General features: G+C 38.5%; 1 protein-coding gene across 1 annotated transcript in view; it reads left to right on the top strand.

Annotated features, from left to right (window-relative positions):
* TRPM6 (transient receptor potential cation channel subfamily M member 6) overlaps positions 1-19,494 on the top strand; it is a 161,530-nt gene that overhangs the window by 76,878 nt on the left and 65,158 nt on the right. Inside the window, exons 14-19 of the mRNA XM_017543237.2 lie at positions 1,768-1,908; positions 4,593-4,685; positions 6,250-6,527; positions 7,892-8,124; positions 12,135-12,283; positions 17,969-18,115. Coding sequence (XP_017398726.1) covers positions 1,768-1,908; positions 4,593-4,685; positions 6,250-6,527; positions 7,892-8,124; positions 12,135-12,283; positions 17,969-18,115 — 1,041 coding nt within the window. The remainder of the gene's footprint in view (positions 1-1,767; positions 1,909-4,592; positions 4,686-6,249; positions 6,528-7,891; positions 8,125-12,134; positions 12,284-17,968; positions 18,116-19,494) is intronic.

Below are 19,494 nucleotides of genomic sequence, written 5' to 3'. Positions count from 1 at the left end.
AGATGGGTTTTGCTCTTGTTGCCCAGGCTGGAGTGCAATAGCGTGATCTCAGCTCACTGCAACCTCTGCCTCCCTGGTTCAAGACGTTCTCCTGCTTCAGTCTCCTGAGTAGCTGGGATTGCATGTGTGTGCCACCATGCCCGGCTAATTTTTTGTATTTTTGGTAGAGATGGGGTTTCATCATGTTGGCCAGACTGGTCTTGAACTCCTAACTTTAGGTGATCCACCTGCCTCAGCCTCCGAAAGTGTTGAGATTATGGGTGTCCTATTCCTTGGCAAATTAGCAGTAAACAAAAGTGTCCATGCCCATGTAAATTTAGTTTGTATTGATTTATGCAATATGAAAATGATATCTTTAATTTTTTTCTTAAACTCTGCCACAGTAAACTGAAAAAAAGCAATGAATTAGGTTAAATATGTTCCAACTAGGAGCAATAAGAGCATTACTTTGGCCATTCCTTGAAAAAGGTAAATTATGAATGTGAAAAAGAAAACTTAAATTATTTACATTCATACATATACAACCTTATTTCTTGTTCCATGCTTTGTGAACATTAGTCACAATCTTCATTTCAGAGACCTTTTTCAACACTCTGTGTGCCTTTAACAATTTACTATGAATGAACAGTTCAAAAGTGAACAGTTATGAAGAGGTAGTAAAGTGCAATTTAAGGAGTCAAAATAATTTTCATTTAGACTAAGACCCACATACTTGGAAATTTGCCACTCAGCCCTCCTGCCAACCAGCCACAACACTTGTCTTGGCACAGCCTTATGGTTTTATTTGTTTTGCTTTATTGCAATATTCCCCTTATTGTGGTGGTCCCGCCTGCACCCACGGTATCTCTAAGGTATGCCTGCATATAGTCACTCAGCTTGGCCAAGTGCTAAGTCATATGCTAAACGCTGGGTAGACAAGGACAGACCCTTCCACATAGTCTGTAAAGGAAAATAGACATGAAAGCTGACAACTTCAATACCCTTGTGATATATCCTGTGGGATTTTGGACCATAGGAAGAGTGGATTATAGATACAAAGACCACCAAATATGCTCTGAAATATAGGAAACACTATACTCTCTATCCTGGATTAAGTTCACTTCAAGGAAGAACCTGGTGGCATGAGCCTCATGTTCTGATACCGAATTTGACTCTGTCATTCTACAGTCCTTGTTTTTGTTCTACTTCCTTCCATTTTCTTGTTTTACATCTGATGTAGTCAACACACTACAAAATGTTATATCCATTTCAACAAAGAGAAGCTGAAAAACTAACCCAATGTTAATTTTGGATCGCACACATTCAGTATATACCTTATGATTTTACTTCTGTTGGAGTAGCTATATTATTTTTAGTTAAAAACTCTATATACATATTTGTTTGTTTTTTCTACTTGTTTAATATTTTTCTCTTGCTTCCATTTAGGAATCCAATATGGAATAAAGGCAATATTTAAATGTGTTTTACTCAAATGTGTGTGTTTATGTGTTTGTGTGCATGATTAGGAGAATGAGAGAGAGAGCACGCATAGATGTAAGCACACATTTAATGTCTGTGAAATGAAAAAATGTAGTAAGGCCAAGATATTTTTCCTTCTGAACTAGCAGATTATATGAATGGCTAGTCATTTAAATTGATCAGCTTGTAAAGATATTTAAAAGGTGTGTCTAGCTCTTGGCAACTAATTTGATTATATTCTAATGGCATGGCAAGAGAAATGGAAGAAGTCAACTAAAAGTTAAAAGTCATTTCATGTTTTTGTTGCAGCATACTCTTCTATCTGGCTACCGAATAACCTTGATTGACATTGGATTGGTAGTAGAATACCTCATTGGTAGAGCATATCGCAGCAGCTACACTAGAAAACATTTCAGAGCCCTCTACAACAACCTTTACAGAAAACATAAGGTAGAGTAATTGAAAAGTGCCCAAGTAAGATTAAGAGTAATTCGAAATTGTCGTTCTAGAAAAATAGCTTGGGAAGTTCAGATGAAAATAGCTTCTAAAACGGCATGTTATTTATGGACATTTGTTATCTGCTGTATGTGAAGTACTGTCCTACGTGTTGCAGTGTTGGTTTGGGATGCGTAAGGTTCAGAAGTTTAGAAACTCTTTGAAGAAACAGATTTATGAATAATTAGCCATAATACAAAACCGTGCATAATAAATGCTATAGTGACCTAGAAGTAATGTGATGAGGCAGTTTAGAGGCAGAGATGACCAATTCTTTTTTATTTTATTTTCTTTCTTTTTCTTCTGAAAATACTGGTATCAGAAGCTTAATCAGATTAGATATGTAAACTCATCATAGCCTATAGCCTGGAGATAACAAACTTGGTATGAGCATGTAGTAATTATATTGACAGATGCATGTAGAATGTCCTTAAAAATACAAGTGATACGTATTGTATTTTCCATTATAGTTTTGAGAGTCTATGAATGTCAAATTAGAATTGTTGGTTAGTAGTTAGCAGAGGAAACATTGCCTATTTCTTGAAATTGCCATTATAGATTAGCAACCTGAGGAGACTAATTCTTATTAGAAGATGAGGGGAGGATAGAAAATTTAGTTTTGGGTATTTTTGTTGAGATAAGAGAAGGAGCAGTAAAGGCCACAGCCTTTGGATATTCCAATATGTTTCGCAGTGACAAGACCTTTTTTGTTGGAGAATGGGAGTCATTTTTTTTTTTTTTTTTGAGATGGAGTCTTGCTCTGTTGCCAGTCTGGAGTGCAGTGGCACGATCTCTGCTCACTGCAACCTCCGCCTCCCAGGTTCAAGCGATTCTCCTGCCTCAGCCCCCCGAGTAGCTGGGACTACAGGTGCTCACCATTACGCCCAACTAGTTTTTGTATTTTTAGTAGAGACGGGGTTTCACCATGTTGGCCGGGCTGGTTTCAATCTCGACCTCATGATTCGCCCATCTCAGCCTCCCAGAGTTCTGGGATTACAGGCATGAGCCACCACGCCTGGCCATGTCATATGCTTTTAAGGGAGGAGACTGGAAAGACAGTTTGGGGTCAGATCCCATAAACAGCCTAGAATATCAAGCTACATGGAAACATTTATAAAGAGTGAAGTGACCTGAAAGCCAAGCTTGGCTTTCAGAAATGAAGAAACAAAACAGGAAACCCAATCTGACACAGAAAAATGTTCTTTACTAAGATTTCAAAGGCATAAGGATACACTTTCGGAGGTAGCAGCTACTTCATTTAAACAGAATAGACTTTGCTGTGAGGTTCCCAGTGGCAAGAAGGAAGGCTGACTGTGGCCTTGGTGCAGCCCCCTGTGGAGCTTGCTAGGGAAGTTTCCTTAGTGCCCTTTCTTTAAATGGCCTGCCAGTATGAACTCACCCATTTCTTTGTCTAACAGTGGAGTGCAGAGTTTATTGTGTGTCATATTCAACTAGACTGTAGTAGTTACAAGCACATGATTTTGGAGTCAGAGAGATCTGGCTGGGATTGCATCCTAGTTTTGCTCATGAGTAGCTGTGTAATCTTGAACAGTAAACTTAACTTGTCTGTGCATGTTTCTTCAACTGTACATGGGAATTGTAATGCCCCTTTTATAAATTTGTCAGAAGGATTAAATAAAATAATATATTTTAAAAATCCATTTTCCTGGTACATAGAGGGTGTAGAGTATTTGTTAGTAACGATGGTCATTATGATAATTACTGTAATGTCACTGTTAATTCTATATTACAATAGTAATAATAATTTGGGTGTTACCTTTAAAAAGTCTTCACCTCATCATTTCTATGTTTAATTTTTATCAACAAAACAAAAACTTAAATAAAGCAGTTCAAAGGCTGTGGTTTCGGTTGGGCATGGTGGCTCATGCCTGTAATCCCAGGACTTTGGGAGGCTGAGGCAGGGGAATTGCTTGAGCCCAGGAATTTGGGGCCAACCTGGGCAACACAGTGAGACCCAGTTTCTAAAAATATAAATTAATATCCCCAGAAAATGGGATATAAATAAAAAAAGAAATTAATAAATGAAATTTAAAAAACAAAGCCTATGGGTTTTATCATATTTTATGTTAGTCCCTTTTGTTTTTGTTTCTCATTGATGAAAACCCCATGCTAATGTCAGTGAGTTGTGTTGTTCTGGGCCTCGCCACTGGGGTTCCAGTGGAGATATTACATAATACCTGAGAAATTCCATAACTCTCTGACTTAACCTTAACCTTGGAGCTGCTTGTGAATGGGAATTTTTTTCTTATCAGACCTGTAAATCTTTATTGCCTATTCTGAACTTGTTCCAGGTAGAGAACATCCATTCATTCTAATGGAATTTCCATGTAGTGAAGGAATGCAGTTGTATAATAGGGAGCAAAAGAGTGTATGCTCTCAGATGTTAGGAACTCACAAAATGCACAAGGAGAGGGAGATCATTAGAGGCTCTTGTTGGGTGCTAATCATGGATGAGAGACAGAGGCATGGATATTTGGTAGGACACAACATTGTATTTGGTTTTCATTATTGTCTAGAAATAAACCAGTATAATCGTCTCCCTTCCTTTTGTCTTATTTTAAAAATAAAATAATAACATGTGCCAGAGAGTGACCAGCACTGTTCAAAACCCTTCCCAGCACCGGAGACGCTCCTCAGAAAACAGAAATGAGTCTGCAGAAAGTACGTTGCACTCTCAGTTCATTAGAACTGCACAGCCATACAAATTCAAGGTACTATTTACTTGTTTTTAGACTTGAAAGGAAAATGGTTTTTGCTCCTCGAGACTGTTTCTTCATTTACATCAAAGAAAGGGAGGTGCAAATAGAGGGACCATTTCTAAGTGCCATAAACAAATGGTGCAAGTCAAAAGCATAACACAGCTGTCCGCTAACAACAGTGAGCAAAGCCACAGTGATTCTCTGTGCTTGCACTTTAGCCTGTCTTCCTTGCTGCTATCTCTGCTCTGTCTAGACAGTGACTCAGTCAGGCAGTCTATGGGATGGTGCCTAAAAACCGTGATCATTAACCCAGCACCGTACTCTTAGGTCCTGTTCCCTAAGGCCAGGTGGATGTGAGGGCTGCTTCCTTCATTTCCTTCACTTTTCGCTTGCACTGACCTTTTTCATCTTTTTTTTTCTCTTTTTCTTTTTGAGGTTTTCTTGAAATTAATATAAGCCTAATATTACAGTATGATGATGACGTGTATGTATGTGTGTGTATAACACTGTTATTCCTCCTTGTCCCATACTCCTCCAGTCCCAATTTCCTTTGAGAATAAATGCTTTTGCTCAAGAATTTCCATGCAAATGGTTACTATGTTAGCTGAAAGAGGTTTGCTTTCCATTGCTCCTGGTATGAAAGAGGTATTTTATAAAATTACCCTTGGTCATCATCAATGAACATGAATTCCTTTTATTTATAGAAAGAGAGGAAGCAAATTACAATTTTTCACTATGACCTCTCAAATTAAAAAGGGTAACTATTGAATCTTTAGTATTTGCCAGGCATTAAACTGAATGATTTGTTGAACTTGGAAGGTGGATAGGTAGAGGAGGATATAATGCTGTCTGAGAAATGGTCTCATCTTCCTCAGAGTAGTAACTGTACTGTGGTATGATGGGCCCAGACATAGAGACACACAAAGTGATATAGAAGTGCATGGGGATTTATCAGGTGGAGAATGGCATTTCATGGTCACCTATTACCTTTGCTGATAAATATAAAGGAAAAGAAACTTCAAATCAATCTATTGAATACATGTTGGCTACACTAGGGATGTTTTCCCAAAGGGAAGATAATGAATCTATCTGCTAAGTGAGGTTAGAGCTTTAAAAAAATATATCATTCTCATTTATCCAATGTTATTTTGACCCCTTAAGAAATTAAAAATTGTCATAGAGTCTCTATTATTTCGGTGCTCATCATACTGCACAATGTTATTGTTTTGAGGAAGATGGCACCATTTCTCAGACATTGTTATATCTCCTCCTACCCATCCACTTTTCAAATTCAGTCAAGCACTCTGGGTATATCCTAAAGAGGTACTGCTTTAAGTTGTGCTAAATGACCTTAAGATATATCAGTTTAGGGACTCTGGATCTGTTAAGTGCAACAAGAAATAGGTGACCTTTTATGGTCTAAATTTTGCTTACTGGCTTATAAAAATCTTACTCTTTCTATCTCTTTTCTAGCAGTGATTAAAAAAATATCTCTAGGATACCTGCTGTGTTGAATTTGGTAAAACATCGTGCATCTGAGTACTTGAAAACTCATTCCTATTTTATTTTCCAACAGGAAAAGTCTGTAGTCCTTCATAAATCAAGGAAGAAGTCAAAAGAACAAAATGTATCAGATGACCCTGAGTCTACTGACTTTATTTACCCTTACAATGACCTGCTGGTTTGGGCCGTGCTGATGAAAAGGCAGAAGATGGCCATGTTCTTCTGGCAGCATGGAGAGGAGGCCACAGTGAAAGCAGTGATTGCGTGTATTCTCTACCGGGCAATGGCCCATGAGGCTAAGGAGAGTCACATGGTGGATGATGCCTCAGAAGAGTTGAAGAATTACTCAAAGTAAGTGTTCTCTCTTCACTTCATACTAAACATCGACACTTTTTAGAATGGTTAGACATTTTTATCTCTCTCATCTTTAAACTTGTGGGACAAATGGACTTATTGCCATGCATTTTATGAGCTCTCCTATTGAAAGGGTCCTCAAGTATTCTATGGAGCTTTGTGAAGTAAAGGAAAGAAAGAGAGGTGGCCTTCAAGTCAGGGGAATTGGGTTCTAGTCCAGCTGTTGACTAATTAGACAAGTCAGTTGACAAGATTTCGGGGCTTTAGTTTCCTGACTATGAAACGTTCAATTAATAATTTTGAAAGCTCCCCCTAACTCTCATCCTCTTTGATGTTACATTAAATTAAGACATTGTTTTCATTAAGTATCTCTCAGGTGGGAAAACAAATAAATGCATTATATTAAGGAACCAGAGAGTAATAGTGGAAAACAGAAAAGTTAAAAATCCTTTTGGTTTTAAAGTTACTAAAGTGTTATAGTAGTGAAGAAAGAATGGAAGCTAGAATCAATGGAAACTAATTTATAATTTTGATTTAAAAATTCCCAGCTGGGAGCAGTGGCTCACACCTGTAATCTCAGCACTTTGGGGCACCAAGGTGGGAGGATTGATTGAGGCCAGGAGTTCAAGACCAGCCTGGGCAACATAGCAAGACCCTGTCTCTACCAAAAAACCAAATTCCAAAGCATGACAATGTTTACCTTTCAGAGAAAACGTTCTACTGGAAAATCACATGAGGGTTTCTCCAGGTCTAGGTCTATAGCTTTCTTAACTCATGTAGATGTTTTATAAAATCTTAAAAAAAGAAAAATGGCTCCACAGCTTTCCTTACTTGCTAATTGGGTTCTGAACAGTCTTTTTTTGTCCAAAACAAACAACTTTATTTGGTCTTTTCAGGAAGTCCCAAACCAAGCTATGTATAAGCCTGTATTTAAGTCCCAAACCAAGTTATGTCCAACAGTGTAGAGGGGCTATTCCCCATGAATAGCTCGGGTGTGAATTAAATTCTGTATGCTACAATGTAAACCTCCTAGTCCTGTTCCTTCAGGAAAGGGAGAAAAATCCCTTTCCTGAGCAGTATTTCCTTTCAAATAGTTTCTGGAAACTGAGATTATTAAGTTACTGGCTTTTTTTTTTTTTTAAAGAGAGCCTTATGGATTGATGTTTTCTGAGCCTCACATCCAATCCCTTACAATCAGTGTTTCTTCTTTTTTTTTTTAATTTTTTTGTTTTGTTTTGTTTTTTCATCTCAGGTCACACAATATACAATTAGTGTTTCTAAATGTTCTAAAATGTTTCCAGTAATGCGAATGCAGCTCTCTCACCTGCCTTTGTTTTCTTCATTTGCCACCGTCATGGCAGGCAGTTTGGCCAGCTGGCTCTGGACCTGCTGGAGACGGCATTCAAGCAGAATGAGCGCATGGCCATGACACTGCTGACCTACGAACTCAGGAACTGGAGCCATTCGACCTGCCTGAAACTGGCCGTGTCAGGAGGATTACGACCCTTTGTTTCACATACTTGTACCCAAAAGCTACTGACGGACATGTGGATGGGGCGCCTAAAAATGAGGAAAAACTCTTGGTTAAAGGTAAGTTTACTTTACTTCCCTTATGGAGTTTAATTTAGTTTGGTATAAAATTCTGTACTCAAGTTACATTTTGTTCCAGAAGTGTGTCTTCAGGAAAATTAGTTAATATCTTTGAGAGCTTGTTTGGAGGTTCAGCAGGGGAGCGCAGCTACTTGTATACCCTTGACCAAAGATCGTGCTCTTCTACTGGGGATAGTCGTCTTCTTCCACCTAGCAGCTTCGGGAGGGATGCACATGGAGCAACCGGGTGAGGGAGGAAAATGACACCCACCTGGCCAGCCAGATCAGCAGACTCAACCCTGGCAATCAACAGGGTGACAAATGTCATAGCCAGATTGTCCTTACATCCCAGTTCATATCTTTGATTCACACAGATGATCTGGGGTTTTCCCAGAGGAATCTGTAAAAATGACTTTTGTCTCCCATGGCCACAGTATCCTTTTGAAAATGGGTATAATTGTACCTGCCCTCTCCACCACAAAGGTAAGGGGTGGGTAGAAGAAGTTAAAAGCATAGACAAACATAGGGAAGATTTCATTATTATTAGTTGCTATTGCCTGTAATAATTACAACAAAAATAAATGAGACCTTTTAGTTAAATTTTTTCTCAGTGTAAGAATACTAGGCCGGGCGCGGTGGCTCAAGCCTGTAATCCCAGCACTTTGGGAGGCCGAGGCGGGTGGATCACGAGGTCAAGAGATTGAGACCATCCTGGTCAACATGGTGAAACCCCGTCTCTACTAAAAATACAAAAAATTAGCTGGGCATGGTGGTGCGTGCCTGTAATCCCAGCTACTCAGGAGGCTGAGGCAGGAGAATTGCCTGAACCCAGGAGGTGGAGGTTGCGGTGAGCCGAGATCATGCCATTGCACTCCAGCCTGGGTAACATGAGTGAAACTCCGTCTCAAAAAAAAAAAAAAAAAAAGAATACTAATAGATAATAAACTAAATAAAATTAATAACTTCTGTTGTTCTACTCACCGTGTGTGTGTGTGTGTGTGTGTGTGTGTGTGTGTGTGGTTTCTTTCTTTCTATTTTTTTGAGGGAATAAGTGACTGTTTCATAAGGCTGGCCTCAAATACATTTGTTCACATGACTAACCATCTCAAAATTCTCAGCCTCATCTGTTATCTTAAATTATCAAGATAAATTTACTTGACTGCTAAGGACATTTAACCTTTGACATCATACCTAAGTCTAAAGGATTTAGGTAATGGCCATGCTTAAGAAGTACATATACTTATGAAACCAAATAAAATGAGACAAAGAGTGAGTTTTAAGAACTACGTAACTCTGTATTTTATATTTTAATTTTGTATTTCCTAGAGTTCTTAAAAATATGATGTGTCCCAAACATAATGACTATTTCTTTACTGATGAAATTACAGAAATAAGAGAAATGTCAGTCAAAAAGGATCTCAACATAAATCCTTTTTTTTTTTTTTTTTTTTTTTTGAGACAGAGTTTCACTCTTGTTACCCAGGCTGGAGTGCAATGGCGTGATCTCGTCTCACCGCAACCTCCGCCTCCTGGGTTCAGGCAATTCCCCTGCCTCAGCCTCCTGAGTAGCTGGGATTACAGGCACGTGCCACCATGCCCAGCTAATTTTTTTGTGTGTGTTTTTAGTAGAGATGGAGTTTCACCTGTTGACCAGGATGGTCTTGATCTCTTGACCTCGTGAACCACCCGCCTCAGCCTCCCAAAGTGCTGGGATTACAGGCTTGAGCCACTGCGCCCGGCCTCAACATAAATCCTTTTAAAGAAAATATCGGAGAAACAATAATTGTTTTCAGAAGTTCTCCAATGGCCTTCTTTGATTGCATGCTTGGAACTGAGGAATTAGAGATGTGAATGGATCCACCTCTAGTTACATAAGTTCTGACCCTTTTTAAACATTCAGAGAGTGAGATAAGATATAGATAGCTGGTAGTTTGAGAAATAATTTTCCTCATGTTTTTGTCCTGTATATATTCTAGTTTACTAGAAATCTTTATTTCTGAGAACTTAATGAATTCTTCTGCTTCATATACTTCATACCAAACAGGAGACTTAAGTGAGGTAATACTAAACATTTTGCTCCGAAACAGAGAGTGAGTTAAACAAAGCTGAATTAACTAGGTAAATTTTTCTCTAAGCCTCAGTAAATAATCTTCTCCAATGTCTAGATCCTACTTTCTCAGTGCTTGGTTGGTGAATTTTTGAAACACATTTGCAAATAATTCTAAGATGTCCTGGCTAGACTAATTCTGAGTAGACAAAGACTGTAGGAAAACCATGTAGAGAGAGATATGGATGGGAAAACTCATTGTAATGCTCCCTCCTATCCCTTAGAGACAGGATACTGATGTGGCTGAATACTGTTTCATAAGCCAGTTGTTCTGCAATGGACAAGGGCAACAGAATGTGGGGCCTCTTCAGAAAGTTGACTAGAGATTAATTAGTACAATATTTCCATGGGTATGGTAAGTACAATTTTTCCAGGCCTAGAAGATTGCATATATTTTGGATTCTACATCTATACAGAAGAAACCACACAAACAACATCCTATTAGAACTGGAGAAAGTCCCAAGGAGTCTTCACAGGAGATCCAGCTTTAAAACATGATGACAAAGGGTAATTTTGTCATGGAAAAAAAAAAAAAAGAACGTTGACAAGGATATGACTTCAGTTTACTGTACATAATAATGAATGGCAAATACTCAGGTTAAATATTCTTTTTGGCCAATAAACACAAGAATACTAAGACCTAGTTTTAGCTTGGAAAAGGTAGTGTTCATCAAGTTGATATCAGAGCATTTAGTAAATCTTCTAAACTCTTTACCTCGAAAGGCCATACAAATTGACCTTAAAAATCTTTTTTGAAAAGTCTGCTAGTAATTCATGAACAGTAGCAATATAATGAAAATATTGTAGATGTCTGGATCTATACCTCCCTTGGGTTTTACAAGTAGAGAAAAGATACATGTGGGATGGGAGATGGATCTAACAGAAGGTGATGGCATGCTTTTAGATTCTTGATTTTATAATATCGACAAATTTTAATGTGTTTTATGTGGTAATATCTGCTTAATAGCTTTAAAAAAATTATTAAAGCAGTGTGCTCATTGAAAAATAATACTTGTCACTGCCCTGTCCTGTTACTCTTAGAGGTAAATAATAACAATGTAGTATACATATTTTTAAACTTTTAAATGCATATGTATAACATATAATTAGATAAGATTTTTAATTTTATTTTTTACAAAAATGGGGTTGCTCTATGTTCTTCTATACAATTGGTTCTTCTTATCCATGGGTTCCACATCTGCAGATTGAATCAATCTCAGATTAAAAAACGTATTTGGAAAAACATCCCCAAATAAATAATAATACAACAATAAAAGTTATACAAATAAAAAACCAATACAGTAGAACAACTATTTATATAGTATTTACATTGTATTAGGTATTATAAGTCATCTAGAGATGGTTTAAAGTATAAGGTAGGATGTGTGTAGGTTATATGCAAATACAACACCATTTCATATCAGGAACTTGAGCAGCCTCAGATTTTGGTATTCTTGGGGTCAGGGTTTGGGGGTGTCCTGACACCAATCCCCTTTGTATATCAAGGAATAACGGTAATTTGATTTGTTTCACTTAGCAATATAGTGTGGCTGTCTTTTCATTGTATTCAACATTGCCTTTGTCTTTTTAATGGTTGCACAGTATTCCACTATTAGGCTATTCCAGACCAGCTGTCCCTCTCTACATAGACATTTAAGTTGACACCAGTGTTTCCTTTTACAAATAGTCCTGCAATAAACATTCTTATCCACAAATGCTTGTACTCATTAATATTTCTGAGGGAGACACTAGAACTGAAGTGGCTGAGTCAAAAAGTTATTTATAGAATAGGGATGAGAATTGAACTGGGATGGCCTGGCAGTTTATATACACTTAAATTATTAATTTTGTTATTTGTCTACTATGTGCTTTTGTAGTCCCTACTACTTTGTTTTGCTTTTTTTCTCTTATAAGCATTATTTTACCCCCCACCATTTTGACGTTGGAATTTAAAAGCAAAGCTGAGATGTCACATGTTCCCCAGTCCCAGGACTTCCAATTTATGTGGTATTACAGTGACCAGAATGCCAGCAGTTCCAAAGAAAGTGCTTCTGTGGTTAGTGCAAAATCATAATGAACTGAATTTTCATTGTATTGACTGCACACAAACATACACATATCCTTAAAGTTTACTTACGTAGCCATCTGTTAAACAAAAGTTATGTTGCCTCTATTTCAGGCCAGTGATGACAGATGATGTTGGGGTTATACATTATTTTAAAATGCATCTGACTAATCAATCAAGCATTTAGTTCTCTTGCATAATTTTAATCCTATTATGGGATGGTCAGGGATACTATGTACAGTAGACCTAATTAACCCCCATATACAGTTAAGCAAAATATCCTATTTCTACTTCATAGCCAAAATCAAAGACTTTATTATATCTTGACAACTATGTAACTTTTCATTTTCCTTTGTAACTAGTAGAATAAATAAACTTCTACATCTCTAAAGCTACAGTGAGGAATTTCTCATATCTTTATTTAGAACCATGCAGGTTTAGAATTTGTGTTGATCTTCACTGTTCCACCCCACAGATCCTTTCATTTGTTATAGCCAGAGGCTGTGGATAGTTTTACTTGAGTCCTAGGTGTGCAGTCTTTCCTGGGTAACTTGTGCTACTTCTCTTGCGGCCCAACTCCTCTGCAAAATGTCTGGTATGCTGTGAATGTGTTCTTTGCTTTTTATGCCTCAACTTGGATCATTGCTTATGAGGTTGTCTAAATGCCAAGTATAGTAAACATCTTCCCTAGCATTTAATACTTCAATGAAACATCTTTACCTAACATCTTGTCGGATGTGCTTTTGTATTTTTATTTGTTATAATATTTAAAAACATATTTGGTAAGTATTAATCGAAAACTAATCAATTACAATTAATTTTTTATGGCTAGTATCTGTTGTCACCAGCGGAGCATCCATTCTCATTGGTCAATGCCTCTGCTAGATCAATTGTTAAATGTTTTGTTAACTATAACCCCTATTTGGGCATGTAAGTGTTTCTCTCCTCTTCCCTCCCTCCCTCCCCTATCCCTCCCTCCCTCCTCCCTTCCCTTCCTCCCTCCCTCCTCTCCTCTCCTCCCCTCCCCTCCCCTCTCCCCTCCCCTCTCCTCCCCTTCTGTCCCTTCCCTTCTCAGTTCTGAGGGGACATTCCACCCCATAGAGTGTGTGAGAAGTTACCCCTTGCAAAGCTGGGCTTGTCAAGTTGTTACAGTTGTGATTTTTTGGGTTAGATGCTACAGTTGCTGAGTTGAAACCATTTTAAAACTTTTCTAAGGGAAGAGAAGAAAGGTAGTGTTGATCTGACTCCTTTAGAAATAGAGTGAAATGCTCATATGTGAAATATTTGGTTTGGCTTTTTGTTTTGTCTTGTTTTGTTTTTTGAGACAGAGTCCTGCTCCGTTGCCCAGGCTGAAGTGAAGTGAGGTGATCTCGGCTCACTGCAACCTCTGCCTCCTGGGTTTAAGTGATTCTCCAGCCTCAGCCTCCTGAGTAGCTGGGACTACAGGTGCCTGCCATGATGCCGGCTAAGTCTTGCATTTTTAGTAGAGACAGGGTTTTGCCGTGTTGGCCAGGCTGGTCTCTAACTCCTGACTACAGGTGATCCTCCTGCTTTGGCCTTCCAAAGTGCTGAGATTACAGCGTGAGCCACTGTGCTCGGCTTTGTTTGGCTTTATGCTTACTAAGCTGTTCATGTTAAGTTCATTGTTGAAATAAACAATGAAAAATGCTGTCTATCCTATCTACAAAGGAATAAGTAAATCTGTTGGCAATTTTCTACACATGGTAGCAAATAGTACTTTGCAAGTGGATATAACTCTTCTTTTGGCTCCCACAGGTTTCCTAAAAGGCTAAACTCACAAACATCGAATCCCATGTAGGCCATTCCACTATGCAGTCATTCTTAAAGGGGACACTTTAGAGAAAGAATTGCAGCCCTGAATGGCAATTAAGTGTGCTATTAACATTAAAAATATAGTAAGTTCTCACAGTTCCCTGAAAAATTAAATTTTGGCTGTGATATAGTAGTCCTGTTTATAGCAGTTGCCCACCTACATGGTTTGTACATAGCCATATACCAATTTATGAGTTCAGTGACTCTTTAGTGTCTACTTTATGTGTGCTAGAGCTTCTGTGACACTGCATTAATTAGGCAGATGTGGCCTCTTCCACTGTGGGGCTTATAATCAGACAGAATATCCACAATTTCTCCCCATTCTTCAATTAAAACAATGAACAATTGTATTGAAAATGTTTCAAGTCTGCTTATTATGAAGGGCTTATAATCATAGCAACAATCTTTCTTTTGCCTTTGAATTTAACTTAGGCAGTAATTATTAGTAAGCCGCTATGTTTTTAGAATTTTGCTAGGCAGGGTGAAAGGGGTAGAGGCAGCACTTTTGGTGGGATAGATAAGATTTCATAACACTAATTAAGTAAATGCAATTTATTAGTTGAGGAACATAATTTGCATTATGTATTGTAGGAAACTGCAGGCAGATGATACATAGATGCTCTTTAGTGTCACTGTGTTGTGTTCTTATGGTAATAGTGGGTGACAGTGAATATAGAGGAGGCACTTCTGGTAATTGGAGAAGGAAAGCCATTATTCTTGAGCTGAAGCTGTATAGTATCAAATACTGCATTTGCTGACTGAGGTTTATAAATCTCCTTATTGAAATTTCTACAGGCAGAATAACTTTGCCATGTGAAACTTAGATCTTTTTAGCTGATAACCTTTTGAAAACATGACCTTTGATGACATGAACTTTCTTAGGACTGAATTATAGTAAGATGGCAGAATGGGTTAACCAACAGTAGAAGAAGACTCTTCTCATTAGAGGTCAGTAGGTGAGGATTAGGGGTTGATGACAGTTTTATGATTGAGATGGTGTTTGAGCTTCACTTGAGGATGCGGAGATGGAAAATAGCGTGTCAGTGGGAAGGAGACTATAAGTAGGGCCATGTAGGTGGGAAATGGCAAGGCATAGGTAAAGCATTGCAAGTGGTATGGTTTGGCTGGTATCTAGGTTATGGGGATTATGGACAAGCTGGGAGTATTTTCAGGAATGGCCGGAAAAGTAAATTGGGGCTAGATCAAGTAGACTCTTGTATATCCTATGAAGGAGTATGATTTTTATTCTGTAGGTTATGGAGAGCTGTTGAATGTGTATGCCAGAGTAGAGAGATAATCTGTTAGAGAAATTATTCTGCCTCCAGGACATACGATGGTTTATCAAGAAGACTGGCTAGAAGCAGGGGGAACATAGGCCAGGGTAGCCATCCAGATGAGAAGCAACAAGTCCTTTAACCAGGTCAGTAGCAATGGACGTGGAGAGGAAGAGACAGATAGGGTCTTTTAAACAAGGCCATCTTGAAGGGACACAAGGATAACTGGAGAGGGAGTGGGTTCAGAAGGGGAAAGATGCGCTCAGTCTGAGGTTGATAAATCACAATGAAATAGTGCTAAGAAAGTTGTATAACAAAATCTATATTATCAGAGCATCAGGTAGGAAAGACAACTGTAATACAATGGAAAACAGATATGGATTATAGTAGACTTATTGTTGTAGTAATTTTAATTTGTGTACCTGCTGGTATTAGATTACAAATAGAGAGAAAAAGAGTATGGGGTGGCTGGGGGTGTGGAGGGTAAGAGGAGCTATATATATGTATAATAAAAGTTACTCAAGCCAAGTGTTTTTGTCTTTACCTTCTTCTCAGTTAAAAAAAAAAAAAAAGGTCTGAATCTGAATTTATATTCTCAGGTTGTCTTCGTCATAGCAATTTGTGTCTTTTCAACTCAGGGACAGGCCCGATCAGCACTTTATAATCTGCTCCAAACTATCTAAAGCAATTAAGAGCTAATGACACACTCCTAGAAAAATAATAAGAGAAATTATTTAATAATAAAGTCATTACTTAAATTGCTTTCTGGGGTCTTTCTAATGTGATATTGATATCATTAACAGCTCATAAATGATGACTTTTCTAATTGGTTTTATGCCATTTTAATTCTAGGCTAGTTCACACCTGCTAGAAATTGGGCCAATTCCTACATTTCTAAGTCACAATCCCAACCCCACTTCCCTAAGTGAAATAAATGACTGAATAATTAATCAGGCACTGACGATAACCCATCTAGATGCCCAAGGCCTTAAACATCACATTTTTCTGCAGTTATATGGACAATTCAAGCAAAATTTGATTAATTCCTTGGCTTGAAAAATTCTGCTCATCTTGCAGATCTGACATTATAGAGATAAATTTTGTGGCTAGGTTGCAAAACTGGACTAGTTTGAGAGGCAGCAGAGAATGTTTCTTTTTTTTCTTTCAATATTACTTTAAAAAATTAAAAAGTACCTGTGTTTTTTATTAAAAAACTAAAACTGAATAGATATCCATACAGGAAAGTGAGATCGCTTTTGCTTCCATTTCGCTACCCTTATATTGCTGCTTCTCAAAGGTACCCAGGCTATAAGTGCTTTTTTTCATTTCTTTTCCTTCCTCTTTGGAAAGCTCATTCTGCGTAGGTGTTTGGGTAGTCACATTCAGGCAACTCCTGCTCTGCCGGACATATATTCATTGCTGTTTCTCTATTTGAGTTAATTCCTTTGGACTGATACATATCTTTTGGGAAGTTGATGAAAGATCTGATTCTTTCCCCAGAAAAATGCATGTACAACACAAATACTTGCACATAGTTGCAGGGTGTTCAAGGAACCCTAGAAGCTCAGGGAGCACGTGACTGCAGGCAAACAGACCCTCTGCTATGAATCAGTGGGGAAGCTATTGAAGGTCAGAATCCTAAAACTAATGCAGTGCCTAAATTTCCTATGACAGGGAATGGTCGGCCTTCATCAATGTGTGCTCATTTTGTTCTTATGTGTTAAGGAAATAATTGTATTGTTCGTTACTGATTTCACCGGGTTTTTATGAGTATTCTTAGGTTCAAAAATTAAAAACACATAAAAATTAGCCAGGCGTGGTGGTGGGTGCTTGTAATCCCAGCTACTCAGGAGGCTGAGGTATGAGAATCTCTTGAACCTGAAAGGGGGAGGTTGCAGTGAACCAAGACAGCGCCATTGCACTCCAGTCTGGGCGACAAGAGTGAGACTCCATCTCAAAAAAAAAAAAAGGGAGATTGGGAACAGGGACCAATTTTAAATTCTTCGAAGTACTCTTACTTTGGGTTTGATTACTAGAGAGTCAGCTTGCATTTCAGAAATACCTCATGCTCTTTACCTGGCCAATCATTTAAAAATACATGCAGTAGTTTTCTCTCCCTTCAAAGGTAACATTATAATTTGGCATGTGAGTGCCCAGTTAATTTTTTTATTTTATTTTTTTGTGAGGCAGAGTCTCCTTCCATTGCCCAGGCTGGAGTGCAGTGACATAATCTCGGCTCACTGCTACCTCTGTCTCCCAGGTTCAAGTGATTCTCCTGTCTCAGCCTCCCAAGTAGCTGGGATTACAGGCACCCACCACTACGCCCTGCTAATTTTTGTAGTTTAAGTAGAGACAGTGTTTCACCATCTTGGCCAGGCTGGTCTTGAACTCCTGACCTCAGGTGATTTGCCTGCGTTGGCCTCCCTAAGTGCTGGGATTACAGACGTGAAGCACTGCACCTGGCCAATTAATTTCTAATATATTATTTATGATATTTTTTGGGCATTCATGCTTGTCACTATTTTGGTTAAGCTGCTGACAAGAAAATGATTATTTGTTTATTTTACAGAAAGAGTATGATTTGGAAAGAGGCCATGATGAGAAACTGGATGAAAATCAGCATTTTGATTTTGAAAGTGGGCCCCCAAACCTTCCATGGACCAGGAAAGTCTATGAGTTCTACAATGCTCCAATTGTCAAGTTTTGGTTTTATACGGTTGGTTTCATTACAACAACATATGTCGGATTAATGATGGTTGATAGCTAGTGATGATGTTGATAATTTGCCTGCTTTGCCACTTTTCAATAAAGATGTAGAAACCTAGTTTTAAAAAAGTGAGGGCATGACAAAGTAGGTAGCATGGAGGAAAAACGGGAGAGGTTAGGATGGAGCTCTCTTACTTTGGGAGTTCAAGAACAAGCATTTTCTTCTCTCTTTGAGTGCTAAGAATTAGCATTGTTATTTTGGGAAGATCTGGCTGGCTTTGCCCTATTCTTACCTTTGCTCCTGTCTCTAAAAACCCCTGAGCTAGAAATTTCCCTGGAAAGAAACACTGGAATATTTTTTTCTTAACAGCGTGACTGTGGTTAAAACTCTCTCGGCGTTCGTATCAGAGTTCCTCAAATATGTGGTTGCACATTCACAAAAGTGGTAAAATTTCATCATTTGAAGGGAGACTGAGCCTTCCCAGATTGGTGGGACAACAAAATTAATAGTGTAAGGTTTATTCTCTGTAAGATTTATTGCCAAGTTTAAAATGAGGAAACTGAGGCCTGCATGAGAACAATTAGATGTCACTTTATTTGGCTCTCAGGGAAGGTTCTAAGGTCCAGGGAAAGGGGGCCAGAGGAGTCCCACCTGACTCCTGTCAGGCGTGGGGTTATATGGGGAGGGAAGGCGCTCTGATTGGCTGTGGAGAAACAGGATGTGGACGTGGCAAGCTGCTATAGGTAGGTAGGCGGGATTTCTGGTGAGCGAGCTGGACGGGGCAATGCGCTATTGGGCAGGTTTTGGCGGGGCTTCTTTTAAATTTTGGCGGGGTTTTCCAACGGCTGGCTAGGTGGCTAGGTGCCGAGTGCGGAGTTTAGTGTCCAGTGCAGATCCTGGTGCTGAGTGCAGAGGGGATTTCCAACGGTGGGCTAGGTGCCGAGTGCAGAGTTTAGTGTTGAGTGCAGAGGTGGACGTGGTGAAGCTGGATGCTGAGTGGTGATGTAATTTTCAGGTGTGGAGAGGGATGGGCGTGTCCAAGCTCCTGGCAAGGCAACCAGCCTTACAAATAGCATTGTTTGTTGAATTAAGCAATAGGTGGTTGGATTATTCTTAGAAAATCAGCTTTTCCTTTGTAGGAATGTGTTATATAGATTAAAAAAATGATGTAATTGTTTGTTTTTTTGCCTTCAGTAATATATGCTTATAAATATATACAGAAAATGAAAAATTTTAGAAGCTGAACTGTGTGAACAAATACTAAATCTATTATGGATAATAGAGCAATAGAGAAAGCATGAACTGTGCTTTGGATGTGTTGAGTGCTTTTCACATTTGTTTCATCGAATTTTTCTTTTCTTTTTCTTTCTTTCTTTCTTTCTTTCTTT

The sequence above is a fragment of the Cebus imitator genome, unplaced genomic scaffold, assembly GCF_001604975.1.
Source record: "Cebus imitator isolate Cc_AM_T3 unplaced genomic scaffold, Cebus_imitator-1.0 Scaffold150, whole genome shotgun sequence".
Lineage (NCBI taxonomy): Eukaryota > Metazoa > Chordata > Mammalia > Primates > Cebidae > Cebus > Cebus imitator.
Note: the sequence above shows the minus strand (reverse complement) of the source record. Positions and strands in the feature narration are given on the sequence as shown.